Source organism: Oryzias melastigma, linkage group LG12 (assembly GCF_002922805.2).
Source record: "Oryzias melastigma strain HK-1 linkage group LG12, ASM292280v2, whole genome shotgun sequence".
NCBI lineage: Eukaryota > Metazoa > Chordata > Actinopteri > Beloniformes > Adrianichthyidae > Oryzias > Oryzias melastigma.
In genome coordinates, this window is record NC_050523.1 from 2636093 (window position 1) to 2654267 (window position 18175).

Below are 18175 nucleotides of genomic sequence, written 5' to 3' on the forward strand. Positions count from 1 at the left end.
AATATTTGACAAAATAAATATCAAAAGATAGAAGTTCTGCTCGTCTACCGTAAGCACAAATATACCGATTACAAAATGACAGGCGTTCTTGGAAAACCTCAAAATAAGAGCAGCAGACGACAGGGGGAACAGAAGAAGAAGAGAAGAGTTGAACTCCTGTCTGACTCGTCGTTTCTGTGCGTCACAGTCAGATGGACGAGTGAATCTGAGGGCGGCTCTGGAGAGTCCGATCCTCAGTCGGAGCCGAGCGCCTCGCTCCAGCTGCGCTGGGAGAAAGCCGCCTTTCAGGCTTCTCCTTCCGCCTCGGAGGGGTCGACCCGCTTCTCCTGCAGGACAGGAGTCCGGTGGGATGGGGGCGCGGCCTCTGCTCGGCCGGGGAGGGCGGGGCCTAGCAATTGATGGAGGCACTGTCCGCTTTCGCCTTCCCCGCTGAGGTGATGATGTTCATAAGGCAGTGTCCGAACTCCTCCAGGATGACCCGCTCCGCCTCGCTCGTCAGCTGGTGCGTCTGCTCGGCTTTCCTGGCCTTCTCCAGCAGACACTCGCACGTCGCCTCCACCACCTCCTTCGTTAGGAACGTGTACGGAAGCCTGCAGGGGACAAAACAGACTCTTTACTTAATGGAAGCTTTTGTTCTTTGTTCAATAAAACTTTATGATCCTTTTCATCAATAAATCAGTCATATTATTCTGTTTTTTTTTTAAATCTGTTATTTTAATTATTTTATTTCAGTTTCTTTTCTAACAAAAATGTTACTCTTTTTACACCTAAATTTGCCCTTTTTACATATTTTAAGTTTTTTTTTGCTCTTTTGTGTATTTAGCAAAACAATAAACAAATAATTTGTCATTTTTGTCCAATTAGCTTATTTTTGCATTTTATTTGTAGATATTTTAGCATTCATTTTCTTAATTTAAGCACAAAGTCGGCCTATTTTTAAGCTAATTTAAAACTACTTTATCAATTCAAGTATTTTTTCTCTCGTTTGGCTTGTTTCAGCCGTCCTAAATTAAGATTTGGTGCTAATAATAAAATTAGATTTTTTCACACCTAAAATTGTCCTTTTTTGATGCATTTTTCCCCCCAATTTTTAGTATTTTTTTGCTCTCGTCTATTTATTTAACAATAAACAAGTACCAGTGAAAAATAACATTTAATTTAGCCTGAAATTTATTTTTTTTTGTTTGCTTTGTTGAACATTACACACTTCTTCTCAGCTGTCCTAAAATACATTTTTTGCTAAACATTAAGCCAGACTTATTTTCATGCCTAAATTTCCCGGTTTGGGCCTTTTCCCACATTTTAAATGTTTTGTTTTTGCTCTCTTGTGTCATTAGTCTAAATGAAAATAAAGCTTTCATTCAGAATTAATTATTATTTTTTGCTTTGTTAAACATTACACCTTTTGCTCCACTGTCCTAAATTCACATTTAGTGTTAATCATAAAGTTGGACTTTTTTTACAACTAAATTTTGGGAATTTTTTTTTCACATTATATAGTTTTTTTTGTTCTCGTCTATTTAACATAATAATAAACATGTACCAATGAAAATGAACATTTAATTTATTGTATAATTTTGCTTTTTTGTTTGCCTTGTTGAGCATTACACACTTCTTTATCAATTGTCTTAAATAAGATTAGTGTTAAACATAAAGTTAGACTCTCTTTACACCTAAATTTGCCTTTTTTTTCCACATTTTAAATTTATTTTTGCTATTTTGTGTATTTAGCAAAACAATAAAATAATGAAAATAAAGCTTTCATTCAGCATTCTACTAATTATTACTATTATTTTTTGCGTTGTTTAACATAAAACACTTTGTTTCTTAAATTAAGATTTAGTGTTAAACAAAAAGTTAGAATTAATCACTTCATTATTTTTAGTTTTCTTCATTTTTTTAGGGGTTTTCGTCTCTTCTATTAACATAATAAGGAAAACTTACTTTAAATCTGCACTTAACTTACTTTTTTCCACATTATATAAGTTTTTCAGCCGCTATGGACTTACGTTAACAAAATCAAAAAGATTAAATAATATTATTTATCCATTTCTGCAAAAATGTACGTGCTTGAAGCAAGAAAATAGCATCAGAGCGCCTAAAATATGTTGATTGTTTATGTATTTGTAAATCAAAAGAACGTTTTTGATGGAAAATGTTCCGATTAGAAGACAAATAAAACCATTTTCATTCGTCTTTGTTCATTTTTCTCCGTTTCAGACACGATCGTTCTCCTCACCTCCCACTGCCGGTGGAAATCACCGGCGTGGTCCTCATGAGCAGGTCTGAGATCTGCGAGGACAGTTTGGTCTTCGCCGCCGTCTGCTGCTGAACCCGTACTTCTGCTGCGTCCGCCAGGTGCATCAGCGTCTTCCTCTCCGGGCTCTCCTCGAAGTTTTTACAGCCGATGCATTTGCATATGGACGAGCACATGATCTTCGCCTTGGAGGACAGAAAGACAAACACGATTAAAGCAAGAGGCGTGGTACGGCCCGCAGGTGCAGCCGCCCCATCCCCCTCTTTTATCCAGAGGGGGATGGGGGCGGCCGCTGGATGCCCCTCCCCCTCTGTCTCTATATAGTAATCTGACAATTTTGTGGAGAATTACATTTTCTCCCAAAATTATGTCTGTTCTGTTGGTTTCATCTCCATAGCAACCATTTAATTTTTTGATGGGCCGAGGACGACAAGAAGGTCAAAGTAATTCTTAGAGGAATCTGCAAGAGTAAATTTTTGGATTTCCTTAGCAACAAGGTTATTGTCCCTTAGAAATCCTAGATACACAAAATTGTTTTTTGAGACTCAAAGGTAACACGGAGTATTAGGGCCACCACAAAAGAAAAGTAATATTAAGATTTTTTTTCTCACATAAATTTATGTAAATTATGACTTTTAATCTTGTAAATTTACAAGATTTTTTTCTTCAAAATCAACGAGATTTAAAGTAATACTTTGTTTTCCTCGTAAATGTGCGACTTTCAAAACATGTAATTTTATGACTTTAATCTCCTAAATTTATGACTTTTTTCTTGTAAATGTACGTGATTTAAAGTCATAAATTTACGACTTTTAAACTATTAAATTTATGACTTTTTTCTTGGAAATTTATAAGATTTAAAGTAATAAATTTACGATTTTTTTCGTAAAAAATATATGACTTTAATCTTGTAAATTTATGACCTTTTATAAGATTTAAAGCCGTAAATTTTCCATTTTTTTTCTAAAAAATTTACAACTTTTAAAACATTTAAATTTACAACTTTACTCTCATTAATTTATGACCTTTTATCGTAAATTTACAAGATTTAGTTAGAAATTTACAACTTTTTGTCATAAATGTATGACTTTAAACATGTAATTTTACTACTTTTAGTCTAATAAATTTATTAATTTTTATTGAAAATTTACAGAATTTAAAGCAATAAATTTACGACTTTTTTTCTTGTAAATTTACAACTTTAAAACATGTAATTTTTCGACTTTAAGTCTCATAAATTTAAGAGTTTAAAACACGTAAATTTATGACTATTTTGTTGTAAATGTACAAGATTTAAAGTCATACATTACCAACTTTACGTATATTTTCAATTAAAATACAATTTTATTCCCGTAGTTTAACAGTTCCGACTTTTTTCTCATACATTTACGAGACTTGACATCATAATATAAATAAATTCTGTTTCTGGCCCACTACTCTGTGGTACGAAGGAGATTTCAGACCCATTTATTTTTGGATGTTTTTCCAGCTGAAATGTTTTTGCTCAGAGGTGCAGAAAAAAAGAGGAATTGTGAAAATATAACAGACAAAGGCAGGAAAAACGGCGGGAAACATGTGTCAGAGCGGGAGTGGACGCACTTCGTAGCACTCGCAGTAGTTCTTCAGGCAGCCGGACCGCTTGCAGTTGCAGCCTTTGCTGTGGCGGCGGTCGGACTCGCCCTCCTTCCCTTTACCGATTTTGGGTTTGAAGGCCTCTGGATTTCGGTCCAGACACGTCTGTGGAGACATCGTTTTCATGAGGAGACGTTCGGGCCGGAAGACGACGGAGCGAGCGGCAGACCCACCTTGATGGCTTTGAGACGCTCCGTCTCGTGCTCCAGGTTGTTGAAGCAGTTGTTGCAGTTGCACATGTTGCAGAACTCTCCGTTTGCGAAGCAGTCGCAGTATCTAAGAGACGACGAAGACTTCGTTTTAGAAAAGATAAAGCATTTGATTGATCTTTTTTAATCAGTTATCTGAGGTTTTAATCTGTTATCAGTCTTTGTCCGTCCTCAGAGGAAGACTCCAGTGAAACAGAAGCTTCACAGATCCTCAAAGCCCCGCAGGAAGATTTGGGTTTTTAAAAAAGACTTAAAAACAAGAGACTTACAGTTTGAGACACTGTGACTTTGTGCAGTTGCAGGGTTTCCTCGGTCTGGTTGTGGTTTCTGCCGCTGAAACACTGTAAAGCAGAAAAATATAAAACAGATTAAAGTTAAAACGATAAAAGTTTCTGTAATTTCTTTAAAAAACGTCTTCATAAGAAAGTTTGGGAGCAGAAATTCTGATGTGGAGATGATATTCAGCCAATAGTAACCAAGGAATCGAAACATTTTTTGTTATTTCACAACTACTTTTTAATATTGGTGAGCAAAAGTGACAAAAGTTTTTTTAAGAGACAGAAGAAAGAGAATAAATAAACAATTTAGGTGACGAACGTACTGGAGAATTTTGAGGATTTAGAAAAATGTTCTAATTTGATTCCTTTGATCCCTCTAACTGGATTTTAATGAGCACTTAATTTATTAACACTTTTTAGATTGTTTTGACCTTGTCTTTGATTTTTGAGGGGATTTGTACATTTTTATTTTGTCTACACACCTTTGATCTTAGTAACAAAATATGTTTTGAAGTTTTTGCAAAACAAAAATGATAAAATTTACTTCTTGGAATTGAGTTTTTTCATAGTTTCCAGTTTGTTGTGAAATTATTGTGCACTATAACTAAAAAAAAGAAGCTAAAAGAACAAAAAAGATACAGGATTTTCACAAAAAATGCTTCAGAGGTGAAATATTAGAGCCAAAAGCCCACAAACTACTAAGGGTTAAAGTCAAAAATACTCATAACCCCGCCCCCTTACCCATTAAGGGGCAGTTTGGCCTGAGTCTGCATCCCGCTGGACGCCTGGAAACCAGAGCTGCTGGCGAGAGTCACAAACGGGGACTGCTGGAGCTGAAAGATCAGAATAAAAATAGAAGGTTTGACTCAGAACGCCCGAGAAGAACGAACCTGAAGCGAGGCGCCGCTCACCTGCGTGACATACTGAGCGGGGAGGACGGCGTAGCCCATGTTCCCGCCCCCGGGCGCTGGAGCCAGGACGGTGCCCAGCGGCAGGTTGGTGAGGTTGGGCTGGATGGCGGGCATGATGAGGCGCTGCTGCGTCTGAGGGGCCGCCACCACCTGTGCTGCTGATGTCAGAGGTTTGGGCACCACCTGGAGGAAGCAGCACAGAGACGCCTCAGGATGGAGGAAGACCCACGCCAGCGGGAGTTCTCACAGTTCAGGTTTTAAGATCGTTTGAAGTAAAAATTCAAACACCACCAGCTGACCCCCCCAAAAAAGACAAGAAAAGAATAAAAAGATTATTGATAACTCCTTTCTCTCTTGTTTAAACTCTCAAACCTTCATTAAAAATAAGTTTTATAGAAAGAAAATCTGATGGTGATCAAAGATTTAAGTAGATTTGACTAAATTGAACACATTCTGTACAGGAGACAAAACACGGAGAATGACTGACTGTAGTCTAAGAGACCAAAGTCAAAAAGAGCCTATCACATTCAAACAGACTGAAAGTGTCTGGTCCAGTCGTGGTGCAGTTTGGAGGCGACGCTTTCCAACAAGCAGCTGTTGGAACCAATGACTGTATCAGAGAACTGGACTGACCCAGTATGATGTCATCCATAGACAATGGTTTATTGCAGCTCCAACCAAACGAAGTCCATTCAGTCGCCATTCTCTCGCAATATGGGCGTCGCCATGTTGGAGTCAGATAATGTGAGTCGGTTTGAGTTTCCATAGCAACCACTCCCTCCAATCAGAAGTGAGCTTGTTAGGCCACACCCCTACCACCCTAAGCAGGCTACAGGAAAACTGTCAAATGTTTTGAATGTTGGACATGGGCGCCAGCAGGCTCCACCCCCTTTTATTGAGAGATTTGATTGGTCAGTTTATAAAAAAATATCAAGATGATGTTAAAAAATGTTTCAGAGCAAGAATGCTCATTAGAGAGATTGAATAACAGCTGTTTATTTCTCTATAGAAGTCTATGAGATTCTGCAGGTACTTCCTGTTTGGAACGCCAGAGGGAGGAGTCACTCAGTCCAGTTCTCGTATACAGTAAATGGTTGAAACTCAAGCATGAAAAGAAACCAAAGTAAAAGAAAATGGTTAAAAAAGGTGAGACGGTGTCTCGTGTGCAGCACCAAAGGTGACCTCTGGATCCAGTACTCACCTGTTTCATGGTCGGAGCCTGAACAACAGGGACCGACATCCTGACCGCTCCCGTGCCGCCCACCATGGGTTTCCCTGCAGAACATCCAGACTGTTAGCGTACGGCGGGTTAGCGGTTTGTCTGCGGCCGGCAGAGGCGGCCCGTCTGCTCACCTGTCTGCACGGAGCTGGTGCTGGGCTGGCCCGGGCTGCTGGATGTGGTCGCCGTGACGAGCCGGACGTAGTGGAACCTGCTTCCTGGAACCTGGATCTGCTGCACGTTCTGCTGGGTGGCCAGAGGGATGATGGTCTTGAACTGGGAGCCTCCGACTCCTCCCACTGCCACGGACTGGACAGGTTTGACGCTCTGAGGGGGGCGGGAAAGACAAAGGGTCAGAGCGGATCAGAGGAGGCCGCCGGCGGCAGGTGTGCTCCCAGCTCACCGGTGCTGCAGGCTGGCTGGTGGCCGCTTTGACCGGAGAAACGGAGGACTGCTGGACGGCGAGGATCTGCTGGCCGAGCGCCACGTTGACCGGCAGCGCCACGGATTTCTGCGAGGAGTTGGAGGGTGGAGAGGCTACGGAAACCACGGTAACCTGCCGGCAGGAGTAAACCAGAAGACTGAAAAGAGCTGAAGCAACGTCTGAGGCAGGAAGAGCGTCCAAAAACAAACCAAAGTCTGCTTTCAAGCACAGATTTAGTGAGAAATGAACTAAAATTAAACGTTTTTCTAGAACAAAACTGAAGGGAAATCTATAAATCAATAAAAAAGCTTTTGGAAATTGACAGTAAATGATTTCCTATTTCCCTTTTTAATAGAAGACATCTGAACATTAAACTGAGAAGAAACAATGATTCTGTTATGACTGAAATGGTCTTCAAACTGGATTTATATAAATCAAATCAAGTTTAATTCTTACTATTTAATACAAAATCTTTTTACTTGATGTATGAAAATTTAAACAATATGTATTAAATTTAAGTTTATACTTTTGTTAAGAACAGGAGATCAGAATCAACAAAAGTGATTAAAACACAAAGATTCAGACAGAAATAAATGCTGTTTGTCACTTTATTTTTGGGTCAATTTTCTGGTTAAAATCCGCACTAACATAAACATTAAACCATAATCATCACTGATGTTTGGATCATTTAACAACGAATCCTGACAATGTTCACCACAGTTTTTCCATCCTCTAAACATTTCTAAAGCAGGAGCGTCAATTTGTTCATTAAACCTCGTTAGAACTGAAGTGGGCCGGACCAGGAACGTAAAAGGAAATTTTTTTTTTCTTTTTCTCAGTTGAAAAAAAAGGCTTTAAACAACCTAGTAGTTTAATCACTTGTTATTATGTTTATCGTGTTTATTTCTTGATGTCTTCCGCTTCCTTTAATCCCCCTAGTGGTGGAATTGTGCATTGCGGTCATTTCTTTAAAGAACCATAACTCGCCACAGAAATGGTCTAAAAACTTGTTTTTTCTTTTTTAACATCCTTATATGTTTTCTTTTTATGACTGGGTTGAATTAAACCATCTGGTGGGCCGGATACGACCGGTGGGCCGTATGTTTGACACCCCTGTTCTAAAGCATATTGGTGCCGTATGACCAGCTGGGAATCAGCTGATACTTGGCGATTACGCAATCACGTCACTGCTGTGAAGCGCTGCACATCAGCTGCTTTTTGCGCTTCAGAATACGCTTGAAATATATTATTGGTTCAACTATTGAAGAGTTACTGTATTAAAAGAATGTTGAGACTGGAGCTAAAGCACCAGTGTTAATGCTAGTTTTTTCAGAACACATTTTAGTACGAGGAACTTCAGTCTCAGTTTTTTAACATAAAAAATCAATAGTTTTACTTTGAAAATAGAAAGCTTCACAGACAGATAATAAGAAGGTGTCGTCTGTGGGTCTTACCTTGCTGGGAGTCTTGAGTGGAGAAATGGCGATCTTCTTGCTGGAGATGTTCTGCAGGTTGGTGTTGTGAGGCTCGGACAGCGTGATGGTCCTGGGGGGCATCACCGGGGACGTCTGCGTCACCACCCGGCCTGCTGACGGATGAGGAGATGGGGGGGGGATTAAATGACTGGTCAGTAAAGAGGCGGGTCCAGCCTGCAGAGAACTCACCTGCAATCACAGGTGTGACAGACGTCTGAGGACTCAGGTTTTTGCTGTTGACCGTTTTGGTGATGATGAACTTGATGGGAGCCGTGGAGGAGACCGGAGTTTTCTTGGGAATCTGAGGATGGACATGAACCAGTGCAGTTAATCTGAACACAATCATCCAAACATGGATTTGATCTCCACATAGAAGACAGGAAACAAAAGAGATTTCATTTTAAACCTAATTTGTGAATTTTTATTTGAAAAAAAAAAAAACGTTTTCATTTGGTTTTGTGCATTAAAAAATGTCAATATGAGGTCTAATAGGGATGATCTTAAATTAAAAAATTACATTGCAAATTTGAGAAAAAAAAAACATTTTGAGAACAATTCTCAGTTTAAAGTTTCAATTAATAGTGTTAATTTTCTGCAGCCAAACTTTGGGAGAACATTATCACTACTGTGTTAATAAGAGCCGTCGTTCTGGAGTGGAAGTGACATCATAACCTCTTATGGCGATCATGTAGCCAAAGGGCTCAAGCCCCGCCCCCACATAAAATTGGATCAATTCTATCCATTTTCTAAACCTGTTTGATTATTTTAACTATTAAAAAATGGAAAAACAGCAGTTTTTGATAAACAATTTTTACATTTGGTGACAATTTTAGGCTTAAAGTTTCTTTTTTTAATTCAGGTTTGCATTTTCCTATTAGGGACTAGAAAATCCTTCGGTCTGGACAAAGTCTGCTTAATTTGGTCCGGACAGAGTCCTAAACTTTGCATTTGGTCTGTATTTTCCTTTTTTATTTGGATCTAAACCGACAGAACTTTAGTTTTTCACACGAGTTTCAGGGAAAATCATTATGGTATTTTCAAGCAAACGGCTTCAAACCAATGAATTTATTTGTGTTTGCTTTGATGCTGATAACAAACATCCATCTCTTCATTTTCTTATCGACACTCAAAGGTATGAACTCAAAAATGTCCAGTTTACATTCAAATGTAACAAAAAGAAGGAAGTTGGAACATGAGAAAATTAACGAGGTTTAACAATGAATCGACTTAATTGATTAATCGATCTTTATCCAATGGTCCAACCACAACGATCTGTCTGAAATGTATAAATATTATATTTATTATACAGAAACGAGCAATAAAAATAATCACAGGAAGTAACTCTAGGGTCCCATCAACACCACTATTTATGAAGCTGAAAATATTACAATTTAAAGACTTTATAGATCATTCCTTTTTTTAAATGATGTATAATTACAAAAGTCTGCCGTCTAACATATGAAAAAGTCTGGAAAAAAGACAGTAATTATAATCAAAAGGATACGAGACTTTTAAAACTAACAAATTCAGAATAGAAATGAAGAAAAAAAGAGATTCAGTGGAGGTTATGGAATAATCTTGAAGAACCAATGAGAGTTTGACTCAATTATTACATTTTAAAAAACTGAAAAAGGAAATGCTGAGACACTAAAGCTGTTGGGTATGAATCATATTAGAAAAAAACAGGCTATAAGCCATTTGATGCATTTATTTTGCATTACAAATAGACATATTTAGTAGTTTAATTATTTAGTCTTAACAGACTTTTCATGAATGAACCACTGATGTATAACTTTTACAACACACACGTGACACATATCACGTTAAAATGACATATTTGACGCACAAATTACTAATAAATTGCATATGAACAGCGTAATAATCACACGGTTCACGCTCGATTTGTGTATCGTGTGACGGGTAAAGTGAGCGGCCAATCGTTCACCCCTCTAAACCGATCGGCGGTCTTCTCTCCTCCTCATTCTTGTTTACTTGTTTGTTCATATACTTAATCTACACTTGATTATCGTGAAGAAATACAAGGAATCTGGAAAACTTCACCTGCACTGTTCAGTCGCAGGTATTTCGCACTGGTGGAAGTTTTGGATAAAGATGTCCTGGATCAATGAATCAATACGTTTAAAATGAACCAATATCGAGTATTTGAATCGGAAACCACAAATAATATGAATCAAAGTGTTGATGCATTGTTACACCCCTAAAGTTTAATCTTAATTTGCTAAAAGAACATGTTCAAAACACTATTTTCACTTTTATTCCTCCACTATCTGCTGGGAAAGCCTCCTGAAGCTCTCAGCTCTCGCTCGGGGTTACCTGTATGGTCTTGAGCTGCTGGGTCTGCACCGCCGTCACCTGGTTCCCTCCACTCCCGACCACCGGCTTCAGTTCCGACGCCCCGCCTATAGTGACCACCTTAAACTGTGGAGTCTGAGCCTTGCCGTCTCCTGAGGTCTGGACCACGGTGGGTTTGCTGCCGGCGTGCGGCAGCTGCAGCACGATCGGCTGCCCCGACTTGCCGATGGTCGTGACCAGCAGCTTCTGCCCTTCCTGCTTGATGACCTGCGGCGGGGGCGCCACAGACTTGGCGGCTTCGGCGGCTTGCGACGAGGCGACCTTGTTGAGGATGATTTGATGATTGGCCGAGGAAATGGTGAAGGGGGCGGTGAGTTTCTGCAAGCCCCCCGTGGACATGCTCGTCCCCGTCACGCTGTCCGTGGTTTTGGTGGGGGCCGTCGAGGTGGCCAAGCCCGGTTTGAGGGTAACCAGGCGCGACGGGCCGCTGGAAATGAGGATGGAGGAATGTCTGCTGGGGCTGAGCGTGGAGTCCGCGGGTGTGAGCAGGGTTTGGGAGTTCCCCGTCGAAGTTACATCTTCAGAGGCGCTGGGATTTGGGGGAACGTCCGTTTCCATGGGAACGGTGGAGTCGTAGCAGGGCTCCGCCTGGACTGCGGCGCTCTCGGACTGAGGAGCCTCTTCAATGGCCTCCGTGTCCATGATTTCATCAGGAAGGAGGCTGTTCAGCTCGGGCGACACCACGTCCATGTCTGCAGCGTCTCCGTTCTGTTAGTCCTGGAGAAACAGAAAAGGACTTTAATGTTGGAAAAAAATCTGCTGAATCCGTCTCAGGGTCACTAGAGTCAACCCAACTTAGATGAAGGCGGGGCTACACACTCACTCACACCTAGAAGCAATTTAGAGATATAAAGCGTTTTTGGACTGTGGGAGGAAACCGGAGCACCCACAATGCACTGGGAGGACATGTAGGCTCCACACAGATGGGATTCGAACCAGGACCTTCTTGTTGTGAGGCGAGAGTGCTGACCACTGCACAGTCTGGACATATCAGTTTACATTTTGTATCACATCTGAATGTTTTCTTGTGATTCTGTGATGGACTGTCCAGAGGAATACCACCCTGGAATTGCTGGGATAGGCTCCAGCAACCCCCGTGTCTCTGCACAGGATGAGAGGAAGGTGGATGGATGTTGCAGAAAAGAACTTCTCTTCTGGAGTTCCACCAATAAAATGTGTCCTTTAATCGACTAAAACAGGTCAATGAAACAATGAATGAAACAAAGTGGCACCAAAAGACAAATGTAAATGTAAACACAGCCAGCAGAGGTCTGGAGTCACAACACATTCACCACAAAAATGTCTAATTCCACATTCTGACCCGTGCGCTCTCAGTGAGATTTGATAAGGAGCTTTGTTGGGGGGTGCATGGATACATCTGAAATGTTCACCTTAAAAGGAACAGATTGTGTCAAAGAAGGAATTTTAATATACATCTGTGCTGCAGATATCACAGAAATAAAGTTATTCTACATTTTTTTTTCAAAAAAGTGATCAACCAATCAGAAGTTCAGCAACAATTTGCACTTTTTTCTTTCGTTTTTATAAAAAACTTCATGTATTTCTGCTTTTGCACATAAATATTCCATCTCCAGAGGAACTAGTTATTTTATTTTATTTAAAAATTCCCCTGTTCATTAGTCTAAGCATCCCTCAAAAACCTGATTGCTTATTTTAGACCCACTGGGTCCATTTGACCCCCCCTCCCCTCTCTCTTTTTTTTTTAAATGGATCCTTCCTAAGTGAGACGATGCAGAATAAGTAAGCATTTCTTTTCTGAACTAAGATTCGAAAAAAAAAGAAGATCTGGTTTCATTATGTCCTTTAGACCGTGGTCCAAACTTCAAGGCTGTGGACCGGTACCGCTCTGTGTAACAGTTGGTACCGGGCCGCAGAGAGAAAAACAAAAAAACACAACCTACATTTTGTTCCATTTATTTTTTGCTTTGATTCAGATGTAAGTTTTATTTTGGAAATCTACTAGATTGTCTCCACCACATTTGTCTCATTCCTGACACGTCAGGTGCATCAGCCGCGTGATGAAAATCCATCCAGCCGCCATTTTTAAAGCGACTGCTCCGGCCTTTAAGTTGAAACCTACAAGCCAACAAAGTTAACTAAAACAAACATATTTGGAAATTACTTTTGGAAGAAAAGAGGAAACAGAAGAAGACCCTTTCATTTCAAAATAAAAGAAAGCTGCATCTAATGGACAAAAACCAGGAGTTTTACTCCAAATATGGATTTATTCTGACCATTGTTCCCACATACCATAATAATAACAATAATGTTGAATATTACAAGTTGAATGTTACGAGGATGCTGCTAATAAAGTTGTTCAAATTGTCAATTCATTTAATGACCATTTTTTTGTATTTATCTGTCGTGGACGAGCCTGAAGTTGGCGTCTGATTTGATCAGTTTATGGGTTAATAGAAAATCTGTATCATATTTTAATGGTTCCTACATAAACTTGAGTGTGCAACTAAAGTTTAAAGCAGCTGCAGATGTTTCACAGAGGATGAAGATAAACTTTAAAAGTTAAGGAAAACTGGAGGCTAAGAAAAAAAAGAAATCAGACGCGAACTTCAGCCTCATACAGGCGGGTCAGCGGTGTAAAACAGTTGGTCACCACTGTTCTAGACCCTAACAGAGAAGAAAAGAGAAAGAACTTCTACAATTCTTTATAGTCAACGTTGAAATTGCAACAATAGTCAGCAAGTAAGAATTTAATTAACTTTTGATTCCATTTTCAAAGCATCTTTTAATTATGACTAAACAGTTGTTAGCTAAAGATCAAAAACTGCCTTGTTTTCTAGGACATAGTTGCTGCAGAGCGGCAGGAGTTCATTAGAAATCCACCTCCAAGTTTTTCCTGATCTGACATTCTCTTTGTTTACACTCTCTCCCACTGGCTTACAGCCCCTCACACCTCCAACCTAACATTAGCAGGGGCAACAAAAACGGCGAGCAATTTCAGCGGGAAACTTTTTCCAACTGCATTTGTTCCCCATCTGCTCCTGATTAACAATGATTTAAATAATAAAGTACTCATTTTTTTTTCTATATATGTTGTGAATCAGCTTTGAGACAGATATTAGCTCAGATGAGAAAAATGAAAACGTTAAAGGATCCATTTATCATCAAGTGGAGGATTTAGGATTGGAGCGGAGCTGGAGACTTTGGCTCCGCCCACAAACCTGAGGTTTTTCAAAGCATAGGTTTAATCTGCCCCTGATCCTTCCTGATGTGGATGGTGAAATAAGCAAAAATACAAAATGATTTTACTTTATCATGAGAAAATGCTACTATAAAATATTTTTTTTATTGGATTGGGACCTCCAAATGTTCTTTGGATGAACTATTTTAGTCCACTTTATACCTTTAAGTTAACTCAGATATATGTGGTAAATAAATAAGTTTGTTTCATCTTAAATCGTCTGTGTATGTCAACAGGGTCAAGACCCCCCCAGCTTCCCATCAGGCCCGTGGTGTTCGAGTCCTGGGATGTGCACATCAGCTGCTTTTGACAGAGGCTGACAGCTGATGGTGCTCGGTCTGTTAGGCCGCAGCGTTCCTCCATCGTGTCCAAATGAACCCACCAGAACGCACCCGAACCCTTCCCGAACCTCGCGTCCACTGAGGCCCCCCCTCGGCCGCGAGGAGGCGGCCCGAGCCCGCTTTTAGTCCGAAACCAGGACTAATGAGGAGGGGGATCTCACAGAGGACAAGCGACGGGGGGGAACGCGTCTCCGGTCTGCCTGACTATTTCAGGCCGGGGTTGGATTTCGAAAGATCCGCCATTTTTACCTCGTCATCAACTCGGTTAGCTGCCCTGCTAGCGCCGAAAAAGGTTCGGTGTACGGCGAACACACCAGCCGGAGACCCGGACCGGAGAGAATCCACGGTCACGCACAAAAGGTTGTCCCTGAGCTCGCGGGAGACCCGGGAAATCCGGGGCACGCGCACAAACTCCCGGCGCGGACTCTGACAGTGTAAACAAAGCTAGCTTCCAATAATTCCTGCTGTCACTTTAGATTTATTTCGCACTGCAACACTTAGAACTACTTTACCACAAAAACTTCGGTTGTTTTCTCACGTTATTACGCGTTTCCGGTGGGTTATTATGACCTATGTTTTATTTGATGTCCGTTTTTTTATTTTAAAATTATAAATGGAAAATTACAAATTGATTATAACGGAAGTTTTAAAGCTCACTAAATAGAAAACAAAACTGAAATAAATTACTCATTTTTAATCAATTTAAAATAAATAAAACAAAGTCGCAAATATCCTGTTAAAACAACCCAGTTGTGTTGTTTTGTTTTACTTTCGTTAGCAAGCGGTTATTAGCAAGTATTTCTGCCACACCACTTTAGTGGTTTGTTTTATTTTATTATTTAAAAAAAATGCTATTTTTTTTTTAGTTTTTTTTTTTTTAAATCCCGTTCCTCATCGGCGGCTTCATCTTCATCCAGCAGTCAGGACAACTGTCCTAGCGAAGTTGCTGAGCTGGCTAACCCCAGCTAGCTAGCACAACATTATACCTCAACATGGAACACCTTCCTAAGTGCGCGGCTTTCTGGTGCAAACGCTGCGGTGAAGTTCACCGTGCGGTTACGTGTAATCGTGCTTACCCGGGATTTCAACGCTGGGTAGCGTTTCCAGTTAAAGCGAGGAAAGGTAAAAGCGATTGTTCAAAATACCGCGCCGAGCGCCATTCCTCCCTGACATTTCACAGGCCGGCCACGCCCTCTACGCGTGACACCATCGTGACGTAACTCTTAAAGGGACAAGCACCGTCATGAAGTCTCATCTGACCAAAAATGTTATTTTGGTTATTCAACTGTTTATTATTTTGGGAAATTATTTCACATTCACAATGCAAATGGTTTACAATCCATTAAAACATATTTTATTATTTATTTTATCATAAAAAAACCAAAAAACTTTTCTTCAATATTAAAGGCCCACTCTGATGAAAACAAAGAAACTTAAGCTCAAAACAAATTTTAAAAGTATTTCTTTATTCATATCATTGTGAATCTGAAGCAGACATATAAATTCTATTTGAAAAATATCGTTTTTGTCACATAGAAAATACGCTGGGCGGGGCCACAAGTTCCCTGCCCCGCCCCATTCTGCTGGATCCTCTTGTTGACAGATCCATGTATGTCTTTGTTGGCACCTGCCTTACTGTATGGGTGAAAAGTTCATTTTTTGTTGATGTTAGATTGAAGTTGTGAGGGGCTATAAGCTAGCAGAAAAGCGTGTAAACAGAGAACTCTCAGGTATGGGTGATGGGAAGAGGGGAGTTGCTTCACTCCAACTTTTCCGCCCACAACTCAGAGGCAAATTTCTAATTATCTAATGGAGAAAAAAAAACAAACTATAAACTAAAAACTATAAATATTCTTAAATGCCAGCATTAGTATCAATATGGGTTTTATATATTTTTAATCTTCATGTTTCAGTATGCAGAGATGTAAACAATTATTAAAAATGAACATCGAAAAAGCATTAAAGACAGAAAAATAATGAAGCAACGAAGCTTGAAAAAAAAAACTGTGACAATCTTGGAAATGCATAGACAAAAATGAACTCCAAGTACATACTTTCTTACATACTTATAGCAAATTGCCAACAGATAAAGACAAACAAATAAGTAAATAAAGTAAACAAACTAGAGTATATAGATTAAAAAAGCATTTTTATAAATATTACATTATCAAGATAGTTTTTAGGGCATTTGTCCAACTTAGTAGGATATAAATTTGCTTAAAATCATGTACAAGTGAATCAGCTCAATAATTGATTAATTATTCAATTTAAGAGTAAAGGTTTTTGAGCAAAATAACAACTTCTATTAGTATGTTATATAATTATTGTATTCATATGAAGACTAATAAATAAAACAATATCTAGAAACATCTGTTGAAGATTTAATTTAATCAAAACATTATACAAAAGGAAAAATCTATTGAAACAAAAAAAAGTAATATAATTGTAAAGCTTTTATTTATTTTATTTCATAGGTGGTCCTAATACTTCTTTGTATAATTTGGATTTTTTTTTTTTAAATCCCTGTTTTGGTAAGAAAATTGACATCCAATATCACACTGATCCGTGTGTCTATTTAAGACGTGCGTGCGCGCCTCCGCGGCCGGTTACGTCTCGGGAGCGAGCACCTCTGCTCTCCGGAGGACGCCGGTGTTGTTGACGCCTCCGCACAGGCAGGAATGGCGGCCGAAGTGAGGCAGGAGCTCGCCCAGCTCATGAACTCCAGCGGATCTCACAAAGATCTGGCCACCAAGTAAGTAGCGCGGATTCTGGGGGTGGAAACAGATCTAAAAAGCGGAATGTTTTAGTTTAAAACGCCGTAAAACCGTCAACCAGCAGCGGGAAACCAGGCGAGAGGCGCTAGTAGCTAAGGTAGCTTAGCCATGTAGCTGTCATCCTAACCGTTAAACTACACAAGATTTTATATTAAAGGAATTTGATTGCCTATTTGGATTAATACAAATTCCATAAAATATGACATTTTCTTTTAGTTTGTCACGATGTTTGGCTCATTTAAGAGCCAGATGCAGATTAGCTTCACAGCTAATGTTCAGATGATATAATTTGACCAATTTTGTCAAAAAATGAAGATTCAAAATAAATGCTTAATGTTTTTTTTTTTTACATTACATTAATGCTTAATGTAATTTTTTACAGTTCAAATAATAAAAAAATTAAATTAACTTTATTTAACATGACAATCTTTGTGTTCTAACAAATATTTAAAGATCTGTGGTCCCTGAACAAATGTTTCATTTAAGAAAAAAGTAAAACAAAAGTTTAAAGAAACACAAAGAAACATATGAAGAGAATATGCATTAATTAAGAAGTTTTTTATTTTGCTTAAAAATTGATAAGTAAAGCTGTTAATTTTCTTCCTGACATTTGAATTTCTTTAGTTTCACCTCATGAATTAAGATGTTTGTATTTAGTAAACAGCTGCTCTCAACAGAAAAAATGTCAAGATGAAAATGACGTCCGTATGGATCTATACCTACATTTGTTCGCAGGGTTCAGGTGTGTTTTTCGGCTTAGACGTCTAAAGTTGTGATTGTTTTAAATGGCTTCTAAAATCACTCTTGAATGTTTTCAGTGACTCATGACCAGCTGAGTGTTTAAGATTAAGTTTTATATACTCACTTTTCTGCAGAAACGTTCAATCCTCCTAAATTCCACCTGTTCCTTTGAGTTTTGACAGGAAACCGTTCGCAGCAACGACGGCAACTTAAAAATCCGTGAGGTTTCTCGGTTAAACTGGTTCTCGTGTGAACAGTTCGTCCCAATCCAATCATCCTTTGGCCTATTTTTAGTGTTCCCAGTGGTCTTTTGATTAAAAT

General features: G+C 39.3%; 2 protein-coding genes across 2 annotated transcripts in view; one reads left to right on the forward strand and one right to left on the reverse strand.

Moving 5' to 3' along the window:
* Nucleotides 1-388: 388 nt before the first annotated feature.
* Nucleotides 389-15564, reverse strand: lin54 (lin-54 DREAM MuvB core complex component). The gene is made up of 14 exons (XM_024298595.2): nucleotides 15416-15564; nucleotides 10740-11495; nucleotides 8595-8706; nucleotides 8385-8518; nucleotides 6910-7062; nucleotides 6641-6833; nucleotides 6489-6562; nucleotides 5288-5470; nucleotides 5118-5209; nucleotides 4368-4439; nucleotides 4063-4165; nucleotides 3857-3994; nucleotides 2240-2442; nucleotides 389-590 (listed from the first exon to the last, which is right to left on the reverse strand). Exons 2-14 carry the CDS (start codon nucleotides 11466-11468, stop codon nucleotides 389-391), a joined length of 2388 nt encoding a protein of 795 aa, XP_024154363.1. The 5' UTR covers nucleotides 11469-11495; nucleotides 15416-15564.
* Nucleotides 15565-16932: 1368 nt separating this feature from the next.
* cops4 (COP9 constitutive photomorphogenic homolog subunit 4 (Arabidopsis)) overlaps nucleotides 16933-18175 on the forward strand; it is a 5047-nt gene continuing 3804 nt past the window's right edge. Inside the window, exon 1 of the mRNA XM_024298596.2 lies at nucleotides 16933-17091. Coding sequence (XP_024154364.1) covers nucleotides 17018-17091 — 74 coding nt within the window. The 5' untranslated portion in view covers nucleotides 16933-17017. The remainder of the gene's footprint in view (nucleotides 17092-18175) is intronic.